The 23,645-nt window shown below is 42.3% G+C and overlaps 1 protein-coding gene across 5 annotated transcripts in view; it reads left to right on the top strand.

The window, feature by feature from the left end:
- Positions 1-23,645, top strand: part of SLC6A9 (solute carrier family 6 member 9) — a 563,820-nt gene that overhangs the window by 412,798 nt on the left and 127,377 nt on the right. For all 5 annotated transcript variants that reach the window (XM_085602775.1, XM_085602774.1, XM_085602773.1 and 2 more), the window contains one exon: positions 1,507-1,638. In XM_085602775.1, coding sequence (XP_085458901.1) covers positions 1,507-1,638 — 132 coding nt within the window. The remainder of the gene's footprint in view (positions 1-1,506; positions 1,639-23,645) is intronic.

Here is a 23,645-nt window from a genome sequence, read left to right as displayed (position 1 = left end):
AGTGAAAGCTGTTACTGGTGTAGGAGTGATGTATGTGACTGGAGGTGGGAGGGAATGTTGTGAGTATGGGATCGATATCTGAGTGGCAGACGGGTTATAGCTATGAGTGTGGAGAGAAACTAGTCCTTAAGTGGTGGGAAGTAAGACCACAGTGGTGGCACAATAAAGACTGTGTGGTCCAATCACAAAGGCATTAAAGAATACAGAAAGCAATATTCCTGTGTACTCTCTTTACATACACTAAAATACCTTTGTGATTTGATGTTTTTTTTTAAGAAGTCCCTTTGAGTAGCTGCGGTGAAAAGACTAATTGACAGAGAAGTGAGATACTGGAGAATGATGGCTATCAGGGGATCAGGAATGAAGGCTGGAAGTGATGGGGGAGTCAACACTAGGAGTGGTACAGGAGCAATGGTTGTGAGAAGAAAGGAGTGGAGCCTGATCGGTGATTAAGGGAAAGCTATGAGTGGTGAGATAGCAAAGAATGTGTGGGTGGAGAGAAACGTGTATGGACTGGGACAATTATGGCTGTAATTTGAGAGGATGTGCAGGCTTTGAGTGACGGGTGGATGAAGCCATGTGAGTGGTAGAGAAGGGATGGCTGTAAGTGCTGGGACAGTGAAGTCTTTGAGTGGTACCTGAGTGAAGAATTAGAAATGCTGTAATATGAAGACTGGTAGTTGTGTGAGACTGAAGCCTGCACGTTTTTGGGAGTGATGGATGTAAACGGTGGAGTAACGGAGGTTCTGACTGATAGGAGAGTGAAGTCTTTTGCTGGTGGGTGGGCTATGATTGTAGAGACTTCAAAGCTCAAACATCAATTCAAACATTAGACTCTATCTTAAGGTGCCACACTAGAGACTCGAAAGCTATAAATAAGTCTCCAATACTTCTTGACTATGGAGCTGCATTTTAAGAGGGAGAACAAGTCTATTTGCCCATTTGATCCTTAGCCTTGCTAAATAGGAATGACAACTGGTTGTTAGAAGTTTAATTTCTCATTTTATATCTGTTAGCTTCCATGTGGAAACAGCCAAGAGTGGCCATATTCACTACTGATGCTTCTACAAATAAAAGAGGTGCCCTGTAATTCAAATAATAACATAGCTTCTTATGCTTAGACTGATGCCCCCATTTTGTGTTTGCCAAGGCTATAAAAGACCATCAGAACAGCAAAAACACCTCCTCATTCAAAACTTGAGACACACAAATACATTATCTATTTATAAAAAGGCTATATGGGGCCTGATTTAGATCTTGGCAGATGGGTTACTCCGGCACAACGGTGAAGGATATCCCATCCGCCGAAATATAAATCACAATATATCCTATGGGATTTACATTTTGACGGAAGGGATTTCCGCCACCAATGTGGCGGAGTAACCCGTCCGCCGAGATCTAAATCAGTCCCATAGTGAAATGCAATGATGGTGTCGTTTCACTTCGGTTTTTCTGGGCTCCACCTTTTGTGTAACTTTGTTTTATTCTCTGACCTCTCTCTCACAGGTGCCTTCCTCTTCCCGTACTTCATCATGCTTATATTCTGCGGCATCCCCCTCTTCTTCATGGAACTCTCCTTTGGCCAGTTTGCCAGCCAGGGATGCCTGGGAGTGTGGCGGGTCAGCCCCATGTTTAAAGGTAAGATAGACCGAGTGAGAATGATGCAACCTGTTACGAATGTCAGGTGTCCGATCGGAGTCAAAGTATGAGAAGAGGTGATTGTGTTAATACTGCCTTACGGGTGCAGCGGCATTGGAACCTGGTGGAAAACTATCACCATATTCTGCAGAAGCTCTTGGTATTAAATCATCTGTTACATCAGTCCAATCGCCGCCTCTGATAGAGAGACCTTATCATGAGTGAAAGTCCTAAAATAACCAACAGATCAGCAGAGACGTCTGAGGTTTCCCTTGAAGAGGCCATCCTCTATCGCTGGATAGGAACTAGTAAAGCCGTAGGAAGTAAGGACATGTTATATGTATCTGCACCTTGCCTTAGTGAAATTAAAAAGTACTAACTACCATGGAGGAGAATAAGCTTGACAGCACACATTGTGATGTACAACACTAGAATGTTTGAAGAATATTTATCACATGGATTCAACACTTTGTTGCCCAATGGGATCTGGAACAGGGCGGTCATAGGGAACTGTCTCCAGAGTTGAATAAGGCATCCTTTTCCCAACAAGGAATAAACTTGTGGTTTATCCAATTTTGTGACCCCGCAATACATAAACAGGGCTTGTACTATAGCAAAGGAGTAGACATATTGTCAGACCAACTGCTGTGGCATGTGTGTACTGCCAGCACATCCAATGTAAGAAACCCATGCAAGAGCTGCTTTAACAAACATTGTGGCCCATGTAATAAGAACAGGCAGCATCGAATAATCACAAGGAAGAGAAGTATGATCTAAAGAAGCACAGTGGATGCTAACTTTAAAGAATAGATTTGTGGACTAACCAAACTCTGTAACCTGTAATAGCTATAGGTAGCCGCCAGAACCCAAAATGAGTTAGACTCCTGTTCTAACCAACACTGTGACAGTCGAAATAAGTACACGTAGCATCCAATAACTATTGCAAACCAACTTGTGAGTTAACCCAACAATATGGCCCTCATTACAAGTGAAACAATATCACCTGGAGCAGTAACTCTGGTTGAGATTACTTCACCCTTAATCGTAAGTGTCTCCAGGCCCAGAATTATCAGGTCCACAAAGTCCTGACCAGATAATCCTGGACAATGAGACACCGGACCTGGTGCAGGGATACTGGCTAGAATCGGAGATGCCAGTCCCACAGTATATCCGTAATTCCGGCCATATCATAAGCAAGACCACACTAAAGAAATACCGAAATATTAAATCCAAAATCAAATAACGTGAACAATAAGACCTTTTAAAAATAATTATGAGCAAATGATAAAGAAAATTGAAACAAATAATTGTTTTATTAAATAACAATATGACAATTACTAAAAAGGGTATAAATGTTGAAAATGGGGTTATGTTTAGAGTTAGTGGGAGCATTAGAGTTAGGGATTGGGGTCAAATTAGGGTTAGGATGAGAGTTGGGGGTTAGGGTTTTGGGTTACAGAAAGAGTTAGTATTAGAGGAGGGGGTAGGGTTAGCATTAGGGTTAGGGCAATATTATGAACTTTTCATTATTATAAGCCTAATATAAAATGAACTATTATGAATTCTTCATTTTGTATGCATCATTTTGATATTTTTTCATTATTACTTTTTCATTTTCACATAGATCTGACATTAAGTGTGATATCCGATAATACATTTTTCCGCACATAACTATATATTTGCAGATTGACCTCCTCATGCATAACGCCACACTTTTACCCAAATAACGAGAAGACATATTGTTAAGGAGTCCGGGAGTTACTTGCAGGAGTGGATGTACAATAAATGCACTAAAGCCATTATGGTGAGTCCAACTCTGATGCTAAGAGAGGGCAGCCAATTTATGCAACAATATTGACACCAGGGTCAATTTTAAGTTTTGAACTCAGTTACCCTCAAGACCTGGCTCTTCAGCTAAACAGATCTGCGAACCCCCCCCCCCCCTCAGCGCCTTGAGACCCTCATGGGTGAGTAGCGAGCTTACAGTTCCCTGATTGATTGATTGAATGCTCTGACCAGTGGTAAAATGGCGCGCTATAAGTGGTAAATGTAGCGATGAAGGCGATTTCTGCCAATGCTTCAGAAATTACAGCGGACTTGGCTGTCATTTCTGAATTTGGTGGGTGGGGACTCCGTCAGGACGATGGAGTAATTTTCTCTGTCGCCCTGATGGACTTACCTCTGCCCGCTAGTATTTAAATCAGTTCCTTATTCTGTTTTAAGTGGCGGACTTGGGCGAAAACGTGTGACTGAAAAAGAGTGTCAAGGATAGAGGTCAGTCTGTGTGAACATTGATATCCGTTGTATATTGCTCTCCCTGATTGTGGTGTATGGCGGCTGACTTTGACGGTTATAGAGTTATTTGTTGGATTCCTGAATATGGTTGCAGGTGATTTCTAAAATTGTTTGTTGTTATTGTGGTGGTTGGTTTCTGCTGTGGTTGTTGGTTATCTCTACCGTTGCTTGTTATTGCTGTGACTTCTGGTTAATGATGTGGTTATATTTAATGTTGCGGGTAATTGCTTTGGTGCCAGGTTACTGGTGTGATTTCTGGATATTGCTGGAGTTGTTGGTTATTCCTACTATCTACACCAGTAACTCTTGATTACTACAGAGGAAATGGCCTGTTAATGGCTCATGCCGGGACTGCAGGCTGTTGCTGCGATTGATGGCTATGGTTAGAAGTACGACTTATTGTGATGGTTAACTATTTTTCAGATTTTTGGCCACTACTGATGTTACTTATTATTGGTAGGATATATCAGCGACCGTACAGATTCTCAGAATAAAAATAAACTTTCTGGGAGTACACTAACATTAGCTATTGACTGATTTTGTTAATTTTACACACTCTTTGCTTTTGTTTCTAACTTATCAATATAAACTGGGGGTTTGGGGGCTGTCCAATTGGAGAATTGAAATACTGAGATCAAAATGCTGCATCTAACTGGACCTGATTTTCCATGTATGGAATTCATCACTATTTGGCCGCATTTACTATAATGGCACTTGGAAGACTTAACACCAGGACCCACTGACCTCTCTAAATCTAGGAACTTGTCACCGGAAGGTGAATACTTGCTTCAACCAGCTGTTCTCATATTAACAAGGTATTTGAATCGGGAATCAGGTTTTTAGCATGTTAACCCATTTTATTATGTTTGTCTTATTATTGCCACTTATTGCCATTTAATGTGTGACCATGGCATGCAAGCCCATGCCATGTGAGTAGGTCCATTAAAAGCCAGTGTTTTTATTTAATTAGGCTATGGAACTAAAGACCTCAAGAATTCAATGCCTGAATTTATGAGCATTTTCAATGCAATAGGTCTCACAATTGCGAGATTTTAAGCTATTGGCATTGTAAATGATAATGCCTTTTATTTATGAGTTTTTTAAAGCAACACATATATAAAAGGCATTGTCGTTTCTAATGCCAATAGCTCAAACTCTCGCAAATGTGAGACCACTTTAATGATGGCGCCGCCCTTTTCTTTGTACGCTGCTCGCCGTATTCAGGTTATAGTGAGCAGCATCTAAGGGAAGGGGTGCCCAAACATTAAAGTGAAAGCGCGTATGGGGCACTTTTACACAAAGCCTCCGACCGACCGTTTGATACCCCTAGACCGTGTCGGAACCCATCTGCCCGACTCGGTCGGAAACAATTCTGACCCACCGATTACGATGGAAGGGCAACCGTTCGGTCATTCCGAATCGGTTCCGAGTGGCATTCGGAAAATACGAGTTGGTCAAAGCTGATTCATACAGCTTAACGGACAGCGTTTCCGCCCGAACGATAACTAAGTCTGATTCCAACAGCCTTTCCGATTGGTCTGTCTGACACAAGAAGTCTGTCAGAAACTGACTTTGGGGGCCCGTAGCCCCTAGCAGGCCCCCCTTCATCCTGAGTCCTCCGGTTTGGGTTGAGGGAGTACCCTAGGACCCCCCTGCAAAACCATGCACAGTGTGGCAGGCACTATGGAGTGCCCGTGACAGGGTGCATGGTTTTCCGCAGACACCCATTTTCCCCATAGGAGCCTGTGTTGTCGGTCAAACAAACAGTGTTCGGAAGCATCGTAATCAGTCAGGGGGAATCGCTGACTGCAAGTCGGTTGGATCCTGAATCCAAAGCGGTGTCGGGCGGAACGTTTCCTCCCAACATCGTAGTGAGGCCCAAAGTGTAAAAAAAAAAAGAAAGAACGCTTTTTTAGCGCCTGCTAAACTGAAAGCGGTCGCGCAGTAAATTAAATAAATATGTGCAGCCGCTAAAGTGAAAGCAAAAGGCGCCGTAAATTAAATAGGCGCGGGCGCTATAGTTAAAGCCAACCGCACATGAAATTTTAAAAAACATGACTAATAACAATATAAAAGGTGGCCGCGTGCTGCGAGGTCATGGGTGGAATAGGGAAGATCATTAAAGAAAATAATGCTCACCGACTAGATAAACCCGATTGTGTAACAAGTAAAAAGTCAATGTCAATGTGTAGCCAGCACTCTCAAACACTATATATTTTGGATTTGTGAAGATCTTGGAAGTACTACTAAAAATCATCTCAAATCTTGGCACCAAATTCTTCCCAGTTGCCAGAGAGTGAATCGTTTTAAAGTGATTTTGAATCTTTCACGTGTGAGTTGCATATCAATAGACTTGGAGTATAGTTTGCCATATTCAAAATGGTCCTTTGAAATATTTATCTAGGTTTGATTGAGCCCTAGCTTCTACACAGCTGTTTTCTAATTTCAACTTTAAAATTTCCTACTGAATATAATTTCTGACTGAGTCCCTAAAACCACCTTCCATATTCAATTGATCCTCATTAATCATTTGCAATGTGAGGCTTAGACGTTACTTCTCTTCCTAATTTCCTTGATAATCCCATAAGTAACTACTTGTAAACTTTATAAATCTTGTGTGTGACCCCAAAATTAGAATGAGCTGGCTAAGACATCAAATTAATTGTATACATTTGGTGAATTGTGAGTTTACATGCATTGACTTAATGCAACTTGATATCCTTGTTCTTCGATAAAGCAGTAAATTGGATGTGACAAAAAAGATTCTTAGGAGAACGGGGCTTCTCATCTCTGTATTGTTTATATCGTTATACATAAACATGCAGTCAAGCTAAGTGAATTAATCAAGCCTAAAGAGCAAATACTACATTGTTTGCATGTTAACAATGCTAAAAGTTCAACAAGAGTCTTTTAGGAACTGCTTAGCTAAGCTAAGCTTTTCTTCTGCTCAAGTTTGACTGCAACTGTAGTGATATCCACTAATCACTGTATCTAGCTTATGGGCATCACAACATTCAATTGCCCTCTATTAATGTAAGGTCTGTGGTATTAGGATAGCTAAAATCATTCCATTCTACCTACTCATAACTCCTTCTTATGACACAAGTCATACTCACTAATCCGAGAGAAAGAGCCGTCTCTGTCAGGTATTAGAACAAATATACAATGGCCACATGCAACCTCAAAGTAGTCACTCCTTTGATATTGTTCAGTCACGATAGTTACTGCCCCTGTAGCCAAAGTCATATTCTTATCAAACCCATATCGGTTGGTGTCCAATCCCGAATGGAACCCTTGAAGGACAATAAAGTCACAGGTGTGTGCCAGTAAATCATCAATGACGTCACTGCTTTACTTGTGAGCCTAAACTAGTCAAACTAATTCTTGTAAAGACCATTAGTATTTTTATACCATGATCAGAAAAACAGTGGAACACAACGATCTTAAGCAATTGAAAACAATGCAGTCCCTGAGGACCCATTACGTGACCAGTGTCACGTGTGCTATGTCTCCTTCATTTGCTAGAGAAATCTGACATCCAGAATTCCACTTTCTTTGGCCTGTTCCTGCCCTCTCATCCTTCCGAGTCTTTAAATTAAAGTTAAGCCAACAACAGGCTGGCTTCTTTGACTACACAGCAGGACAGGAAAATATTATTAGAAAACCTTTAAACGAATAGTGTCCTAAAGTTGGTCAATAGCACCACACTGATGGTGTTGAAGGATGAAATGTTCCTCTCTGCTCAGCTATTAATCCCAGTGAGAGAATATATATTCAAACCATTTCAAAGGAATTGGTTGCGAGGGTATAGAAATCTTTATCAAGATATCTCTGAGGTGTTAGGTGCCTGAAAAAAAAAACAGAAATTGTTGGGGAGGTGTTGAATGGCAATATTTTTTATGAGATTATGATGTGCGCTTGAGACTTAACACTAAGGGGCCCATTACGATGGTGGGCGCCCGCCACCATAACTGTAACCAGGACCGCCCGCCAGAGGTGCGGTGGTCCCGCTGTGCCCATTAGGATGCGACCGCCACCCTGGCAGTCGCATCCCGCATATTTAACATTGTGGCGGATGGTGCTGTAAGCAGCATCCGCCACAATGTTAAAAATGCATGTTGTGCATTTGCATGCACAACGTGACAGGCACCACGCGGTGCCTGCCACCTGCAGCCCCCACCCCCCGGGGGCCAGTAACGGGCCCCCAAAGTAAACTCCGCATGCCTTTCCATGGTGGAGTCTCCGCCATGGAAAGGCATTCCACCGCACACATCAACCACCACCATATTATGGGCCTTTTCCACCCGGCAGGCAATCGTGACGATTGGCTGCCGGCGGGAAAGTGGCGGACCGTCTTTCCGTCCACCGCGGTACCTCCTGCCATGCTAATGTGGCGGGGGTAAATAGCCGACCAGAGGGGAGTTTTGGCGGGCGGATCGGGTCTGCTGGTCGGGCGGCGGCAATCCACCTGCCATGATAATAGGTCCCTAACATTTTGTGTTGGACAGAATTGAGAACAGGTTCTCCTTTAGCATAATAAGAAACATTTTAGATTGTCCCTTTTTCCATATTCTGCTTTTACAAACATTTTATTTGTCTACCAGGGCTGATGTTTAACTTCCTATAACTTGTCTTAAATTGCTTTGAGTTTCAGATTGATACAACTAAGTGTATCTTTAGATGGCTGTCTCTAACTTTGCAACTTTTCCTTTCAAATCAAGGGGCCACAATGGATCTCTCTCATGAAAGACCACACGGATTCTTGAGCTGATGATTTATTTCAAATTGACTGGGAGAATCATTGTGACAAATGCTAGCTTCTTGTAACTAGAATGACTCTGGGGCTTGGCAACCCTGGCAGCAGGTTCTGAAAGCATGATCGAAAGTAATAGGGCATCCACAAAAGCTGTGGGTGTTGCCATGGCCTCAGGCAAATCAGAAAACAAAGCAGACCCTCTGCCAAAGGAATGACTTTGATATAAACCCTGATGACCATAAACCCAGTTTGATTACCCCCTCACAGTAGCAGTGGGGTGGAATAATTGTTGTGCAGAATGATTTCCTTTCTGCTGGAGTTGCTTCTTTGATACAATTTCTGACCTGTTTCGCTATTTGGGTAATTGGGGAGCCATGCCCTCTTCCAGCATGGCCGGGATCCTAACTACACAAGCAATTGTTTACTTGATGGCTCTCTGGTGTTTCCATCGATATGACTTTTGACTTCTGTGGAACCCTCCCTCCCCCCCCCCTTAAATCATTACTGGAATCCAGGAACCCCTCCTGAATCTTTATTGGAAGGAGGGGACACTGGACTAAACAATTGTGATAATTTGAACTGCAAAACAATACACAGAAACAAGCATTCATCAAACAAATACACACATTTGGAAATATTTAATTTAATTTACAAGCAAATATAAATAATAGTAATTTAATTGGAAAGTTGGAACTTTTACAAATTCGATTGAGGTCACCCGTCCCCCATACTATATTCTGTTTAAGCCAGTGATACCAACTTAATTTTTAGCCTCCAATTTCAAATTCCTTCACATTTACAGAACGCTTGAAATGTTTCAGTTTTACATTCTGCTTCTTTACACTTTATTACTCTGTTAACAATCTTTACGTTTGTAAGCAGTTGCGGAGCACATTGGATCCCCAGGGGTCCCCGGACCACAGGTTAAGGACCGCTGTTCTAGACTGCTTCATTGCCACCTGCAACTGATGAGATGGTTGCTAACTTAGGGCCTTATTTAGAGTTTGGCGGATGAAACACTTATTTAAAAAGTGATGGATATCCAGTCCATTGTGTTACAAGTGTCATAGGCTACAATGCATTTGTAAGACAGGGGATTGGCTACATTTGTGACTGAGCCACATTTGGGACTAAGGGCCTTTAAATAAGACTCTTAGTCTATACTGCCCTGGGCTCCTCCCCACTTTCATATGCTGAAAAGCTAAGGCTTGACTCTTCACTTGAGTTGAGTGTTGATGTCCTTTTGGAGTCTGACTACCAAGAGCACACACTGTTATGATGTACTAATATTCCTGATTGTCTAACCTTGATGGTATAAATGCCAGCATTTTCCCTTCCTTAATCTACTAGCTCTTGTCACTATCACTAACTCACCTCAACCCCATCCTACTTCCCTCTGTAGAATGGTGATGTTATACGCACTAGTACCCTCATGGTTCTGGGTGGACTCTGAACAGGAACTATATCATATGTGGGGAGGTGTTAGGGTGTGGTTATGGGAAATATGATGTAATGGGCAGTGTGCAAGTGAATGCTGAAGAATAAATAATCTATGTGCATGAACCAAAGCTGGGGAAAATGCTACAACTGGTGACGAGTAGGGGATACATGCCTGAGATAACTAAGACTGCTCTCCCTGAGAGTTTGCATGCCATGTGTATCCAGGCTTGGTGCAACGCTGCCAGCGACTGGCACATGTAAAGTCAAAGCCGTGCTCTAGGCATTGTACGTACACAGGAAAAAATCGAAGCCCTGCAGAGACGCATATTCAAAATATCCACCAAAAAAAACGCTGCTGGTTGACCGAGACACTGTACCGAGCCCCGCATAAAGAGCAATTAGTCAGATGAAGCAAGAAATAATAACACCAACAAGGTACGGGAAACAGAGAACTTCCCATCAAGGGCGGGTGAAACATACTGCGACACATGCTTCTGCAGCGATTTTTGCTTGCAGAAGTTGTCAATGCTGCCTGCACCCTGGTTGGCTGAACAACGCATGTAATCACAATGTTGGGAGAAGGGAGCGTGAAATACGATGCCGCTGTTTTCCTGAAACCACTACAGCCAGTCGACACTTCTAAAAAGCAGAACATTGGTACCAGGTGGGCTGCCTGGATCAAAACATTTGATTACTTCATAGATGCGCTAGAGGAAGATGATAACAGGATCATCAAATATTTGAAAAAACTTGCAGGTGAGGGAGTTAAAGTGCTTGAGGCCATGTTCAAGTCAATGCCGAATGTTGATTATAAAATGTATACATTCTACCAAGCACGACAACAGGTTAGTAAAACAATGGACAAGTTTGTTGAAAGACTTAATACACTCATAAAACATTGCAAGTTCTGTGACTTCATCGATGAAGAAGCTATGCAACTGAGAGTCAAGGCACTTCATCTTGTCAATATTTAAATATCTGCATTGATCACAGACCTCAGCCTTGAAAAAGTCTACATGACAAAACACGTGTCGGCTGCCTGTTTGTAATGAATTTTTACGCAAGGAATGTGAACAACCGTCAAAAGAATAAACTGAAACCATCACAACTCTGAGCCAACAGCAATTCTTTATTGGTCATACTACATAATGATTGGACTTCTTTGAGTGCCTCTGTATTTTTCTATTTATTTGCTTCAGAGTCATCGATGGCTGCCTTTCAGATTCTTTTAGAAGGCGCATGGTGAGAGAAACTTACAGTCTAGAGAAAATGCTGATGGCTGCGAGAGCAGAAGAACGAGCAGACCGACAAGCTGCTGGTCTAGAAGCAGGCGCAGCACACAATGAATCAGCATTGAGAGTGTAAAGCAAGTACAATCAAAAACAAGATGCATGTAAGCTGGCATCTTCGAAAAAATATGCTTCCGATGTGGATTTTATTTTCCCCATGAAGGTAAATGTCCAGCCATAGAACAAGTCTGCAAAGGTTGTGGGAAACATAACCATTTCATAACTGTGTGCCAGGCAAAGGAAAAATCAAGTGTCATGACGAAAAGAAAAGATGGACGCGAGAACGTTCCAGAAGCACTCTTGCCATGCTCACAAAACAAACAAGCATTGGCATAGCCAATAGGTCTCGCCTTTGGGACCTTATGTGTTTAGCCAGAACTTTTGGCTATGTTGTAGAGCATTGTGGCTGCTGTGCATCATGTTGAAAAGTTATAATAAAAAGTGTTGAGCATTTTTGTTACCTTTATACAAACTAAGACAACATTATATACAATTGAACAACGTGATTAAAAAAAGATTCTAACATAAAAAATGTCTTCTAGTTTTTTTGTACTTGCACTGCTGGCAACTTCTTCCTACCTGTTCTCATGCTTGTTTGTTATAATTTTTTTTGTTATGGGGGAGCGGGACATAAATAACAGGAGAGTGGAGGTTGTAAAACACTAATTTAATTACAACACGAGCAGTGGACGGACACTAGGGGAGAATCAACAGATGCCAGATTTCGAGGGCAGACTGACGTAATGCTTAGGTGATGTTTAGGTGGCTCTTAGGTGATGCTTAGGTGGTGCGCTGATGCAAAATGGTGGTAGTGAGTGATGTTTGGTGCTCAGGTGGTGCCACTATATGGTGTGGATTGGAGGTGCATTGTGGATTGTGAAGTTGGGTAGTTGAAATATGTTGTTTGGTGTTTAATTATGTGGTGTGTATTGGAAATGTGTGGAGTTGAATGTGTGGCCTAGAACTGTGGTGTTGAGTGAAATTATGCTTGGTGAAATTGTGTCATGGTGTGGAGTGCATTTATGTTGATTGGTGGAATGTGGCATAGAGTGCATTTATGTGGAGTGTATTTATGTTGCATTGAGTAGAGTGCAATTATGTGGCATGTAATTATGTGGCACAGTGTTATTATGTGGAGTGTATTTATGTTGCATTGAATAGAGTGTAATTATGTGGTACTGAGTGGTATTATGTGGTGGTATTATGTGGAGTGTATTTATGTTGCATTGAATAGAGTGTATTGTGACGTGTAATTATGTTGCACAGTGGTGTTATGTGGAGTGTATTTATGTTGCATTGAGTAGAGTAATTATTTGGCACTGAATGGTATTCTGTGGAGTGTTTTTATGTTGCATTGATTCGAGTGTAATTATGTGCACTGAGTGGTATTATGTGGAGTGTTTTTATGTTGCATTGAGTAGAGTGTAAATGTGGCATGTAATTGTGTGGCACTGAGTGGTATTTTGTGAAAATGCCATAAGAGGCTGGGGAATAAGAGCTATGCATGGTGCCTCCTTGCCTCGCATGCTGCCTGCGTTGAACGCTTCGTGGCTGAGCTTTAACAACATGAAACTGTGAAAGTTAATCCTAAGTAAACATAAATATGTGAAGAACCACCACACAACCTACCGTGCTCACATGCAACTCAAATTATAAGTTGCTCTGTAAAATTAAAACACGTTTTTCCTCACCTGGTTTGTGTCGAGTGGTGGCAGAAAGTAAAAACATACACAAAACAAGCACGGATGCGAAAGTGAAAGCGCCACGCTATAAATTAGTAACCTGATCCACGACCAGCTGCCAGCCTGTGCGCCGCTGCTCGTTCCCGAGACCCAAAGGCCATGGGAGTGAACGTTTAGAGGAAAGGCGGGACATGCACCCGTCTTTGGCCATTTGCGTGCTTTTATTATTGAAAGTCACACACAAAGGCCATTGGAATGTGTGGGAGGAGTCCGACCCACACGGAGAAGTCTCTGGGAAGTCTGGAGTGCTTCCAAGAGGCCATCTCCTAGGACAGCGCATGCGTGCTGCGCTAGGCTCGACCTAAAAAGCAACATCAGTTCCGATAAGTAGAAATCAGGCAAAATCAATTGTTTTCAAGTTCGTCGTACAAAGGCTCATCAACGTCACTATTGAGTTCCTACGAAGAAGATTGGTATTCATTGATGGTGTCTACCAAAGGACGGTGTGCACATGTGGGGTTAGCTGCCTGCAAAGACGATCACAGTTCAAGGAAATTTCCTAAACAAATTGCCAAACTTCATTCAGACACTGTCCCAAAATCACAGTGAAAGTGAATGGTCACCTGATAACCTTCATCATAGACAGTCGTGCGTGTCGATTAGTATTATGCCAGTGGAAAGGTATTACAGCCCCTTCTCAGTCCGCCTGGCACAAAGGTATATACTGGGGCTGCTTCTGAACCATTACGAAGCCAAGGGTCGTTTACAGGGACAATGCGACACAAAAAGACATCCATGCAGGCCACCATTTACGTTCTACAAGGGACCTTGTCTAGTGCATACTTTCTCAGCTTTGTCACAGCTGCTGACATGGGGTTGATATCCCTCAACTACAACCTCTGTGCACAGTCTGAGATCACAAGCCGATTCCCATCGCTTACCCTAGGCCTGGGAAAACTCAAGAAAATATAAGTGCAGCTTCGTATTAATGAAGACATTTGCCCTGTTGCTCAGCAGCACAGTAGAACTGCTTTTCAGATTAAAAGAAGCTGCAGAGAAAGAGTCGGAAGCTTTTTAAAAACATGACATTGTTGAACTCTCCATAGGCCCCATGCCATGGGTTTTGCCCATAGTAGTGGTACTGAAAAAGGAAAGCAGTAGAGTGGTGCGCATTTATGTTGATCTGCGTAATGCAATGGTCCACACATAGCAGGCATGATCATGCAATTTAACAAAGTCAAAGTCTTTTACCATTTTAACCTGAATAAAGGATACCATCAACTCGAGTTGGAGAAGAACTGCAGGTATTACTACCTTTTCGACTCTTGTTGGTTTGTTCAGCTATAAGAGACTGAGCTTTGGAGTATCTTCGGCTGTTGAGATATTTCAGGATGTTATTTGGCGGGTAATCTAACCTGTTACACATGCTTTCAATTACAGTGATGATGTACTGTTTTTGGGAGAACATAGATGGAACAAGACAAAGCCTTTACCCAAGTGTGCCAGTTACTTGCTGATGGAGGTCTCACTCTGAATGCAGTGTGAGTTTCACAAAACCAAATGTACTTTTTTGGGCACACCTTCTCTGATGGGGGAATGACTCTAGACCCAGAAAAGGTGCAAGCACTGTCATCTACTTTCCAATCCCCCCACCCCAAAACTCCCTACCTTCCCCCCACCCCCAAGGGATGTTACCATGCAGCGATCCTTTCTAGGCATAGCCAGTTATTGCTCAAGGTACATTTAGAATTGTGCTACAATGAGTGCCCCTGTTAAGAGACTTGACAACGCGAAATGTCCCTTTTCAATGCTCTCCTGGATGTGAACAGAGTTTCAAAGAAATAAAACATGCGATTGAGAATGTAACGGAATTGGCCTACTTCAACCCCAAGTTACATACTGAAATTACAGTTGATGTGAGCCCTGTGGGGCTGGGGGCAATTCTTGCCCAACACAACACCCACCCGAATGCTCAAAGACACATTGTGCTTATGCCAGTCAAAGCCTGTCTGAAATAACACCTGCCTACTCTCAGTTGAAGGAGAGTCTGGCTGTGGTGTGGGCCTGCGAAATTTTTCATGTATTCCTCTATGGAAAGCCAATTCACCATCATTACAGACCACCAGGCGTTGCTCACTCTCTTTGTAAACCCGAAGGCTAAGATGCCCCTATATCAAGATTTGGGGGTTAAGGCAATTATGAGATTGTAAACAAACCTGGGAAGAATCAAAACCCATCAAATTACTTTTCACGAGTGCCATATATCGTCACAGTTGGACATGCAGAACGGCTGAGAAGTATCTCAATTTCATTGTGTGGTCCAGCAGACCAGCGGCTCTGTCTGTGGAACAAATCATTGCTGCCACCAATGCACACAAAGACATGATCATCATCAAAGAACTTATCACAACGCAATCATGTAGAAGAAGCACCGGGCCTCTTGCTGATGCTGTTGGGTTCCAAAAGTTCTAAAATGTACAAGAAGAGTTGACGATCACCCAAGATGGCGTGATATTAAGACGCTTATGAATCATCATACCGGAGAGCCTAAGGCAGTGGGTCATCAAGCCGGTCCATGGAGGACATCATGGCATCATAATCACCAAAAGAGCTTTAAGAGATTGAGTGTGGTTCTCACGACTAGATGAGCGAGTCAAGAAGGAGCTCAAAGCATGCCTCATTTACATTCGTATATCCCCCAAGGTGACGCAGCACCCAGTGACAATGTCGGACCTTCCTGCCCCTGCCTGGGAGAGAGTTGCAGTTGATTTGTTTGGGCTTTAGGAAATAGACACCATCTCATGGTAGTCATCGATGAATATTCACATTTTCGTTTGGTGGAAACCCTATCTTCGACAACCCATGACAAAGTTATAGAACAGAATGATGAAATCTTTGCAGCGTGGGGTATAACGAGATCCTCAAATCTGATAATGGCCTGCCTTTTAACACCAAAGAGTTCAAAGAAATTATTTTCTGACTCAACATCAAACACCAAAAGAGTACCCCGCTGTAACCCCAAGCCAATTGTGGTGTTGAACAATTCATGGGCACACTCAAAAAGGCCTTTCAGCGAGTTTCCCTGGAGGGAATAGATCTGAACCAAGCCATGTGCCAGGCCATCTGGGCCTATCGATCAACTCCTCATTCTGCAACTGGTGACAGTCCAGCCACCTTGCTATTTGGGAGAGTCATCAGAACCAAACTACCTTAATGGACCCTGGATCAACCAGTAAATACTGACCAAGTTCGAGACACCAACACGATTTGGGAAAGAAAAATGAAAACGTATGCAGATCAGCGCCGCCATACCCAGGAAACAGTCTTTGACAAAGGAGAAAATGGGTATTAGTTAAACAGAGACAAAAACAGAAACTGGGCTCTCCTTTTGCCGCTGACTCGTTACAGGTCGTGGCGTGCTAGGGATATATGGTGGGTGCACATCGTCCTGAGAAATCCATCACTCGAGATACATCGCACTTTCAACACCTACATCGACACTTGTCCCCTCTCTGAAACCAAGACTAAGGAGATCCCGCCCACAAGTCTGTCTCAAGCACCTGACCCTGTCTCACTGTTGCCCGATCAGGGTGGACCTCAATCACCCGAGCCAGCAGACAAGTACGAGCGCCTCACCAACTAATTGAGGAGATGTGATTTTCAATTATGTCTGCCTCTTCTTATTCAGCAAAGGAGGAGATTTAGCATATTGGTGTTATACACACTAAGACCCTCGTGGTTCTGGGCATACTCTGAACTGGAACTACATGATATGTGGGGAGGTGTTAGGGTGTGGTTATGGAAAGTATGATGTAATGTGCAGTGTGTGAGTGAATGCTGAGAATAAAGTAATATTTAATCGCAGCTCCCGTGTGGCATAATCTATGTGCATGCTCCAAGGCTGGGGAAGATGTTTCACCCTCCACCACCCTTTTCTGGAGTGTCTCACGACTCCCAACTCGTATTGCTTCATCTGTTATTTGGAACTTATATAGCACACAATCTATCATTTATGTGGCAACCCAGCCCGTCTAGTGGTGCAAGTATGACTTATTGGCTTGGAAGTTTATGTTGCAGGCTGGTTTATGGAAATGTGATTCACGAGTAAGGATGAGACAATGTGTCTCTTAAGTAAGCCAGTGATTGTCCTTATTCCATATCACAGTAAATATGTTTGTAATGTTTTTGTGCTATCTGGATAAAACGTTATTTGAGATGAACGTGCCCTGCATCCATATGGGTGGTTGGGTTGCTCACTTTATGATCTTGCAGAGTGTCTTGTCATGTTTACACTCCCTCTGATGTAAGGATGGGCAGTTGTTCCCGCTCATGTCCAGAGCTCTAACATCACAATAATGGAAATGGTCTAAACAAAGAAAGAAGGAGCTACGCAGTGTAACGATGGCCACATGCTCCGTTTGGTCTGTTCTTTGATCTATTTAATGGGGACTTGAAAAGCTTGGATGTTGGACATTTTGACCTCTCCTCTCACGCATTCCTGCACATGTTTTTTCAGATTCAGATTCAAAAAGCTTTATTTCGATATCCAGTATCTTGAAAGCAGTTCTATTATTACATCCATCAATTAATAAAAGAAGTTAAAAAGATATAAAACATCAATTAAAAGAATAAAAAACAACCAACATTAGGCTCATCAAATACAGAATGCCTTCAGATCTAGAGACAATAATTGCAAAGTTCATTTGGATGCCCTACTAATCGAGGGGAGCCCTTTTTTCCCTTTTGATGCGAAGTGGCTCACAGAAATAAAGTGACTGTGCAATGGATGGCGAAAGGGACACAACAGTGATGGTGAAGACGTAATTAATTACTAGACTTTGCTCAAGTGTATAAACCTTACAATCCAGGCACGACCAAGATATTTGGCTACGCCACAGGCGAAGAGAGTTCGCGGGTCGGCCTTTAAAATACGTAAAGCAGTGCAATAGTCACGTGTCTTCAGATCTCTACAGATAGGTTTTAGCCATTTTGCCCTTGCGCTGTTGTAGGCGGGACAAGCAAACAAAAAGTGGGCTATGCTCTCTGCCGGTGCTTTGCAGGAGGGGCACCCCAAAGGCAAATGTTTTTTCCCTTTTGCTTCATCAAGACTTGTACTGACCCTGCCTCTCCTATTTCCTAGTTTTATGAAGTATTAGATACTGCTTCAGTGAGAGTTTTAGAAGAATGCGTATATGCTGCTTCAGGTCTTAGGTCTTTCAATCAGTTTTCATAAACTGTGTAATCAAGCCAGGTGGCTCCTCTTTTTCAAATGTGCTGCTGCCCTCAACCCTCCTGCCTGTTGAGTCCCAGGGTGGAGTCGAGAATCACCTCTTCCCAATTAATTAGACCTGCACCTAGTGGCAGCATAAGCAGTAAGATCTGCATCAACATGCTCCAATCTTCCCAGCAGGTAGCAGTATCCAACCTGCTTCTTGCATACCTGTCCACTAGGTCTACATGAACCAGGGGACAAGAGTGAGAGCCTTTTATCGCTTGCTGCGCTGGCAGTCACTTGCATTTACAGGGCCTCATAAATGTTGTTGATTTCAACATCTTCAGGAAAAAGCTCTTTCGTATGAAGGTATACAGTACATTAGCTCCAGCACCACCAGGACCCAAGAACCACTCAAGTTATAGAATCATGGTGAGGCCTTATCTAGCAATCTGCCATTCTCATTCTCTCCACCTTCCTTGCTCACCTTGTAAGTGCATGTGCAAGAATTAGCAAACTTGCAGTCACTAACAGTGGATGAGGTGGAAGCGGACAAAGCAGAAAGCTGCAAAAGCTATCCAGGAATCAAAACAGCTTGTCACGACTCATGGAAGCCAGAATTAATTTTTTACCCTTTGTCAGATGCACAAAAAAGAGCATTCAGGAGTCTTCATAAATAGTTTTTCAGGCTATGGTCTTTGCTTGAAGTTAATTTCAGTGTGGTGCAAGTCCAGAAAAATGTTACATGGATTTACTTCAGAAGTGGGGATGCTGGGAATAGGCTTAGAGACCACATTCCTTCAAACTCACTGGGATGTGGGTAGTGGGAAAAGAAACCAGGGTTTCCCAGGAGTCTGGAGAGCTTAGCACTCTAGTCATCAGCCAGCTACCACTTTGCTCCATAATTGGCTCGTTTGCCTCTTGATAATGAGCCTAAATGGCTTATTCTTGCTTACAGCTCTTGCTTTTGATAGACTAGCTCGTTATTGTAGGATACACTCTTTAGTGTATAGGGAAACGTCGTATTTGCTGGCTTTTTCATGCAGAAAGGGATTATTCTTACAGGAATGTCTTGTTATTGCATTTATCTCTCAAGTCACACATTGTCACTGGATTTAGTCATTATTTACGTTTTTAGTTAGACATGAATTATTTATTATTTTTAAATGCTTCTTATTGTAGTAATTGCTTGTTACTGCTTCCAGTTGCAGCAAGCATTCTTAATCCATGAAATCGAATATTACCACTAACACTGCTTATTATAGCTGGAATTTCTCTTTATGGCTGGAATCAATTATTTGCTCAGTTTATTTACTGCTCGTAGTGATGTCGCAGAAGTTGGCTTTTAGCTTTCAGGCCACCAGCCTTACTAGCCTTAGCCACTTGTTTAGTCAATTGGTTCCAGTTCTGTACCAGAACGTTTCTAAACCTACGGGACTTTATAGAACAGAGACAACTATTTACGTATAATATATACTTAATATGCCTTATTATAGTTTAATTTACAGTCAAGGTTTCATGTATTAATCATCTAATGTATTGGAATGTTTTGATGTGTCCAGAAAGGTGTGGCTATCTATGTTACACATAGCACATTCTTATTTAATTCTCGACGTTAACTTGTAGCTTGACGCTTCCTTTTACTTGTTTACCAGAACCCTCTCCCCTCTTCCTAAATCAGATTATCCAAAGACCCTTCTAGGCTCTGATGATCCTGTTGCATCATACCTGTTGGTTTGTTCTTCTATACAGAAAAAGATGGGAGTTTATCGGAAATGAAGTTTTGCATACTTTGCATATTGGCTATTAATATCCAATAAAATATCTCCTTTCATCATGGCAATCTTTCTTAATCAATGAGCGCTAACTATGAGACTCCTGCACATCACACAACACTCAAAGTGCCTTACTCTGATTGTATGAAAGAGCATCATGGATTTCAATCATCTGTGTGAAGGAAGCTTGAGGAAGCAGGCACTAGAGAAATCCATTGGGTCTCCAGTCAATTTTTAATTTCTGTATTCGGTCAGGAGGAAAAGCAAATGAAAGAAGACCTAATAGTGCTGTTTTTTTTCTAGTAGTAGTAAAATAAAGTTTATTTGTACACGTGTTCTTACAACAGAGACCTACAAAACAACTCAATAAAAACCAGTAAAATTAACAAAATCGTCTACCCTATAAAACCGGACTTATAGCTTCTTAAGATACAACAAAATTATCAAAAATAATTCCGCCCTTATATTTATGGTAGGGTAAAAAATTTGTCGAAGAAATCCATATACGACAAAAGTGCAATCCGTTACCTAGACAGTGTCCGATATTTGATAGGCAAGGGTATTTAATATCTAATTCACACTGATTTAAAATGCAAAAATTCTACCAAAATATGGCAAATGGGCTGCTTTTTCTTTAGGCCACTTATGGATTTGCTGGCTTTAATAGTACTGTTGAATAGAATATACAGGATTAACCCCAGTCGAAATGTGAGCAATTCTAATTGGTAATTCTGATCAGGCAGACTGAACATATATGGAAAAAGATCCACATGCCCTGAGGAGTTATACATAAAGTTAATAGAAGACTTCTTTGACAAGTAGTTAACATCACGATTTGTGCAAACAATGGCTGTGAACCCCTTCAATAGGCATTTAGAGGTCAAGGGATCCCATTTTGATAACAGACCCGAGGAAGTAAACAGCGTTTTAAACTCATTAAACCTATTGACAACTGCTCTGGCCCATTCGCTTTCATAACTAGAATCTCCTTCCAACACAAATTCGAAATTTTAAGAGGCTGATCCCTCTGATCTAGTTGGCTCAAAAACCTAAGTAAACGGGTTCCAGCCATAAGATACCAGGTTGTTAAATTGAATTCTCGCTGGATCCCTTGTATCATTGTGCATTTTGGTAGACACAATAATCTTTTTAGGGCCCCCCCTTTGAGGGCATCCCATGGATACCTTTGTTCCAAGGCAAGAAATCTCACCCCATACAGGGCTGTCAAAGGGATTTTGCTACTCCAATCTTTCATTAGCGAGGCCCACGAAAACCATAATAATGTTTGTTAAATTTTACAAGTGAGCCCGTCTAGAGCAAGATACTGGTCTTTGTGTAGTCAATATACTGCCCCATCTCAGATTACTTGAGAACATGAGTTCCAAATATTTGCAAAGGAGCACAATCTCAATCTGATTGGATTCCAAGTACCATTTAAAACTCTTTAACTTTCTTCCAAAAACCGGAATCTTCATTTTCTCCAATTGAATAGTTAATCGAGTTTATGTACAATAAAGACTTAAGGCATCTAGTTTCATCTGGAGTTCCAGGGCTGTATAGTAAAGACCAATCAAGTTGTCTGCATATAATAAACAAGGGATGTGGGTGTCTTCTATTTTGGGGGAGAATGATTTAATTCCTCTTAATGCAGCAGGTAAATCGCCGCATAAAAGCTGAAAAGGGAGGGTCCAAGGACACAGCCTTGTGTCATCCCCCTTCTAATATAATGTTTTACTAATAATGTCCCTGATTTATCCAGTTCCACCCATGCCCAATTATACGTGTAGAGTTCCTGAAGGGCTGAAAGCAGGGCCAGGGGAATACTCCAAGCACTCCGTTTTGACCACAGATGCCCTTTATCCACTGTATCAATAGCTGTGCAGAAATCAATAAAAGAGCACAGCCTCTGCCTAACAGCCAGGGATTTCCTAAGGATTGCCCATAGTAGGAAGCAGTGGTCTGCGGTAGAGTGCCCTTCCCAGAACCCCCTTTGTTCAAGAGGAAGAATGTCATTGGCCCTAACCACTTCTTCTAATTGGCTCAGGAGAATGTTTTAGAAAACCTTCTCTGAAATATCTAACAAACTAATTATCTATAGTTGGCTAGGCCAACCTTTCTTCAAAATAGACTTCATAATTGACCCTTTCCAGGATTCAGGATACATCCTAGTCAATAATATCCCTTTAAACAGACTAGCAGACACGTGGGCCCACCGGTGGATATTAGTTTTTATTATTACTGCTAGAATATTGTTTGGTCCTGCTGCCCAACTCAACCTTAGGGATGCTATAATTGACCTGATATTCTTTACTGAGAACCAGTCAGACAGCTGCCTATCTACCAGATCTGATTTAGACTCCCTAGAGTCTACCTGAGGCGAGCAAATAACTTGGGGAGATGCAGGCTGCATACACGCCAGCTCATCTGGTTGACCACGTACATTTTCCAAAAATGCTATCCAGGAGTCCTCCTCAATTGAACATTGGACAGCACCTGGGTATCAATGTTTAGCTGATTCACTAATTTTCAGAATTGTTTATGTTCCCCGGACCTTCAGGATGATGGATCAGACTGACCTACGGAAATTTTAATAAGTTATTTTTTTATTTCTATGGTGTTCATTCGAATATGGCTGAACTATGGGTCACTGTGATTTTCTCCTTTTTACCCCTGGTATCCCTCTTCTTTCTTCCAGAAACTCAAGGGGGATTCACCTCGGAGGGGGGAATCACCTCGGAGAGAAAAAAAACAACACCTGTAGAATCTGCCACCACAATGTTTTGTGTTCTTCCCTAACCCTTTTCTAGTTTGTTTTTTCTTCTCGTCATACTAAAGTGATGCAAGCATACTGGCAAGGATATCAGACAAGTAGTAAGAGGCATTCTTCTCTATTTGAGAATGACCAATACACTGGAATATATATCTCATTTAGTTGTGCAGTTTTTAACATGACTAAGTGTGTAAGAAACAGCTAATTTCAAACAAACATGCGGGACGGAATGTGGAGTGATTACAATCAGGTGACGAACTCGCGTGCAACCACTCACCAAGACACTCCCTAGTCCCTCTGCGCCTATTTTACTCACTTGCCTGAGACCACGGATCCATCCCAGAGCCACGGCTGCCTACCCTTAACGCCTCTCCCTGGGGAAGTTTTGTGGCTCCAGCTGGATACCACATTTCATCTCCCTCCGCACTGACGGTGTTCGTCTTCACCTCTTAGGGGTCCATCGCTGAACTGTTTTTGCAGGGGTCCTTCAGAGCTTGCGGCTCCCTTGCGATGCTTTACATCTCCTCCACAGGCCAGTCGGCTCCACAACTTGCTCTGCGCTGACGGTACACTTCCATATCTGTTCCATCATCTCCTCCGGCGTCCTTCTTCGTATCCTGATTGAGGGAAGGAAAACCAGCTACTAGTATTCTGACCCCACTCTTCCTGATACCCCCGGGGCACTGAGTAACACAGCATTCAATTCAATACACTCTCATTTCCTCCTACTGAGTATATTAAAATTGTCTTTTCTTTTCCCCAATGAACTGCTTGTACTTCGTTGTAAG

Source organism: Triturus cristatus, chromosome 4_2, assembly GCF_964204655.1.
Source record: "Triturus cristatus chromosome 4_2, aTriCri1.1, whole genome shotgun sequence".
NCBI lineage: Eukaryota > Metazoa > Chordata > Amphibia > Caudata > Salamandridae > Triturus > Triturus cristatus.
Note: the sequence above shows the minus strand (reverse complement) of the source record. Positions and strands in the feature narration are given on the sequence as shown.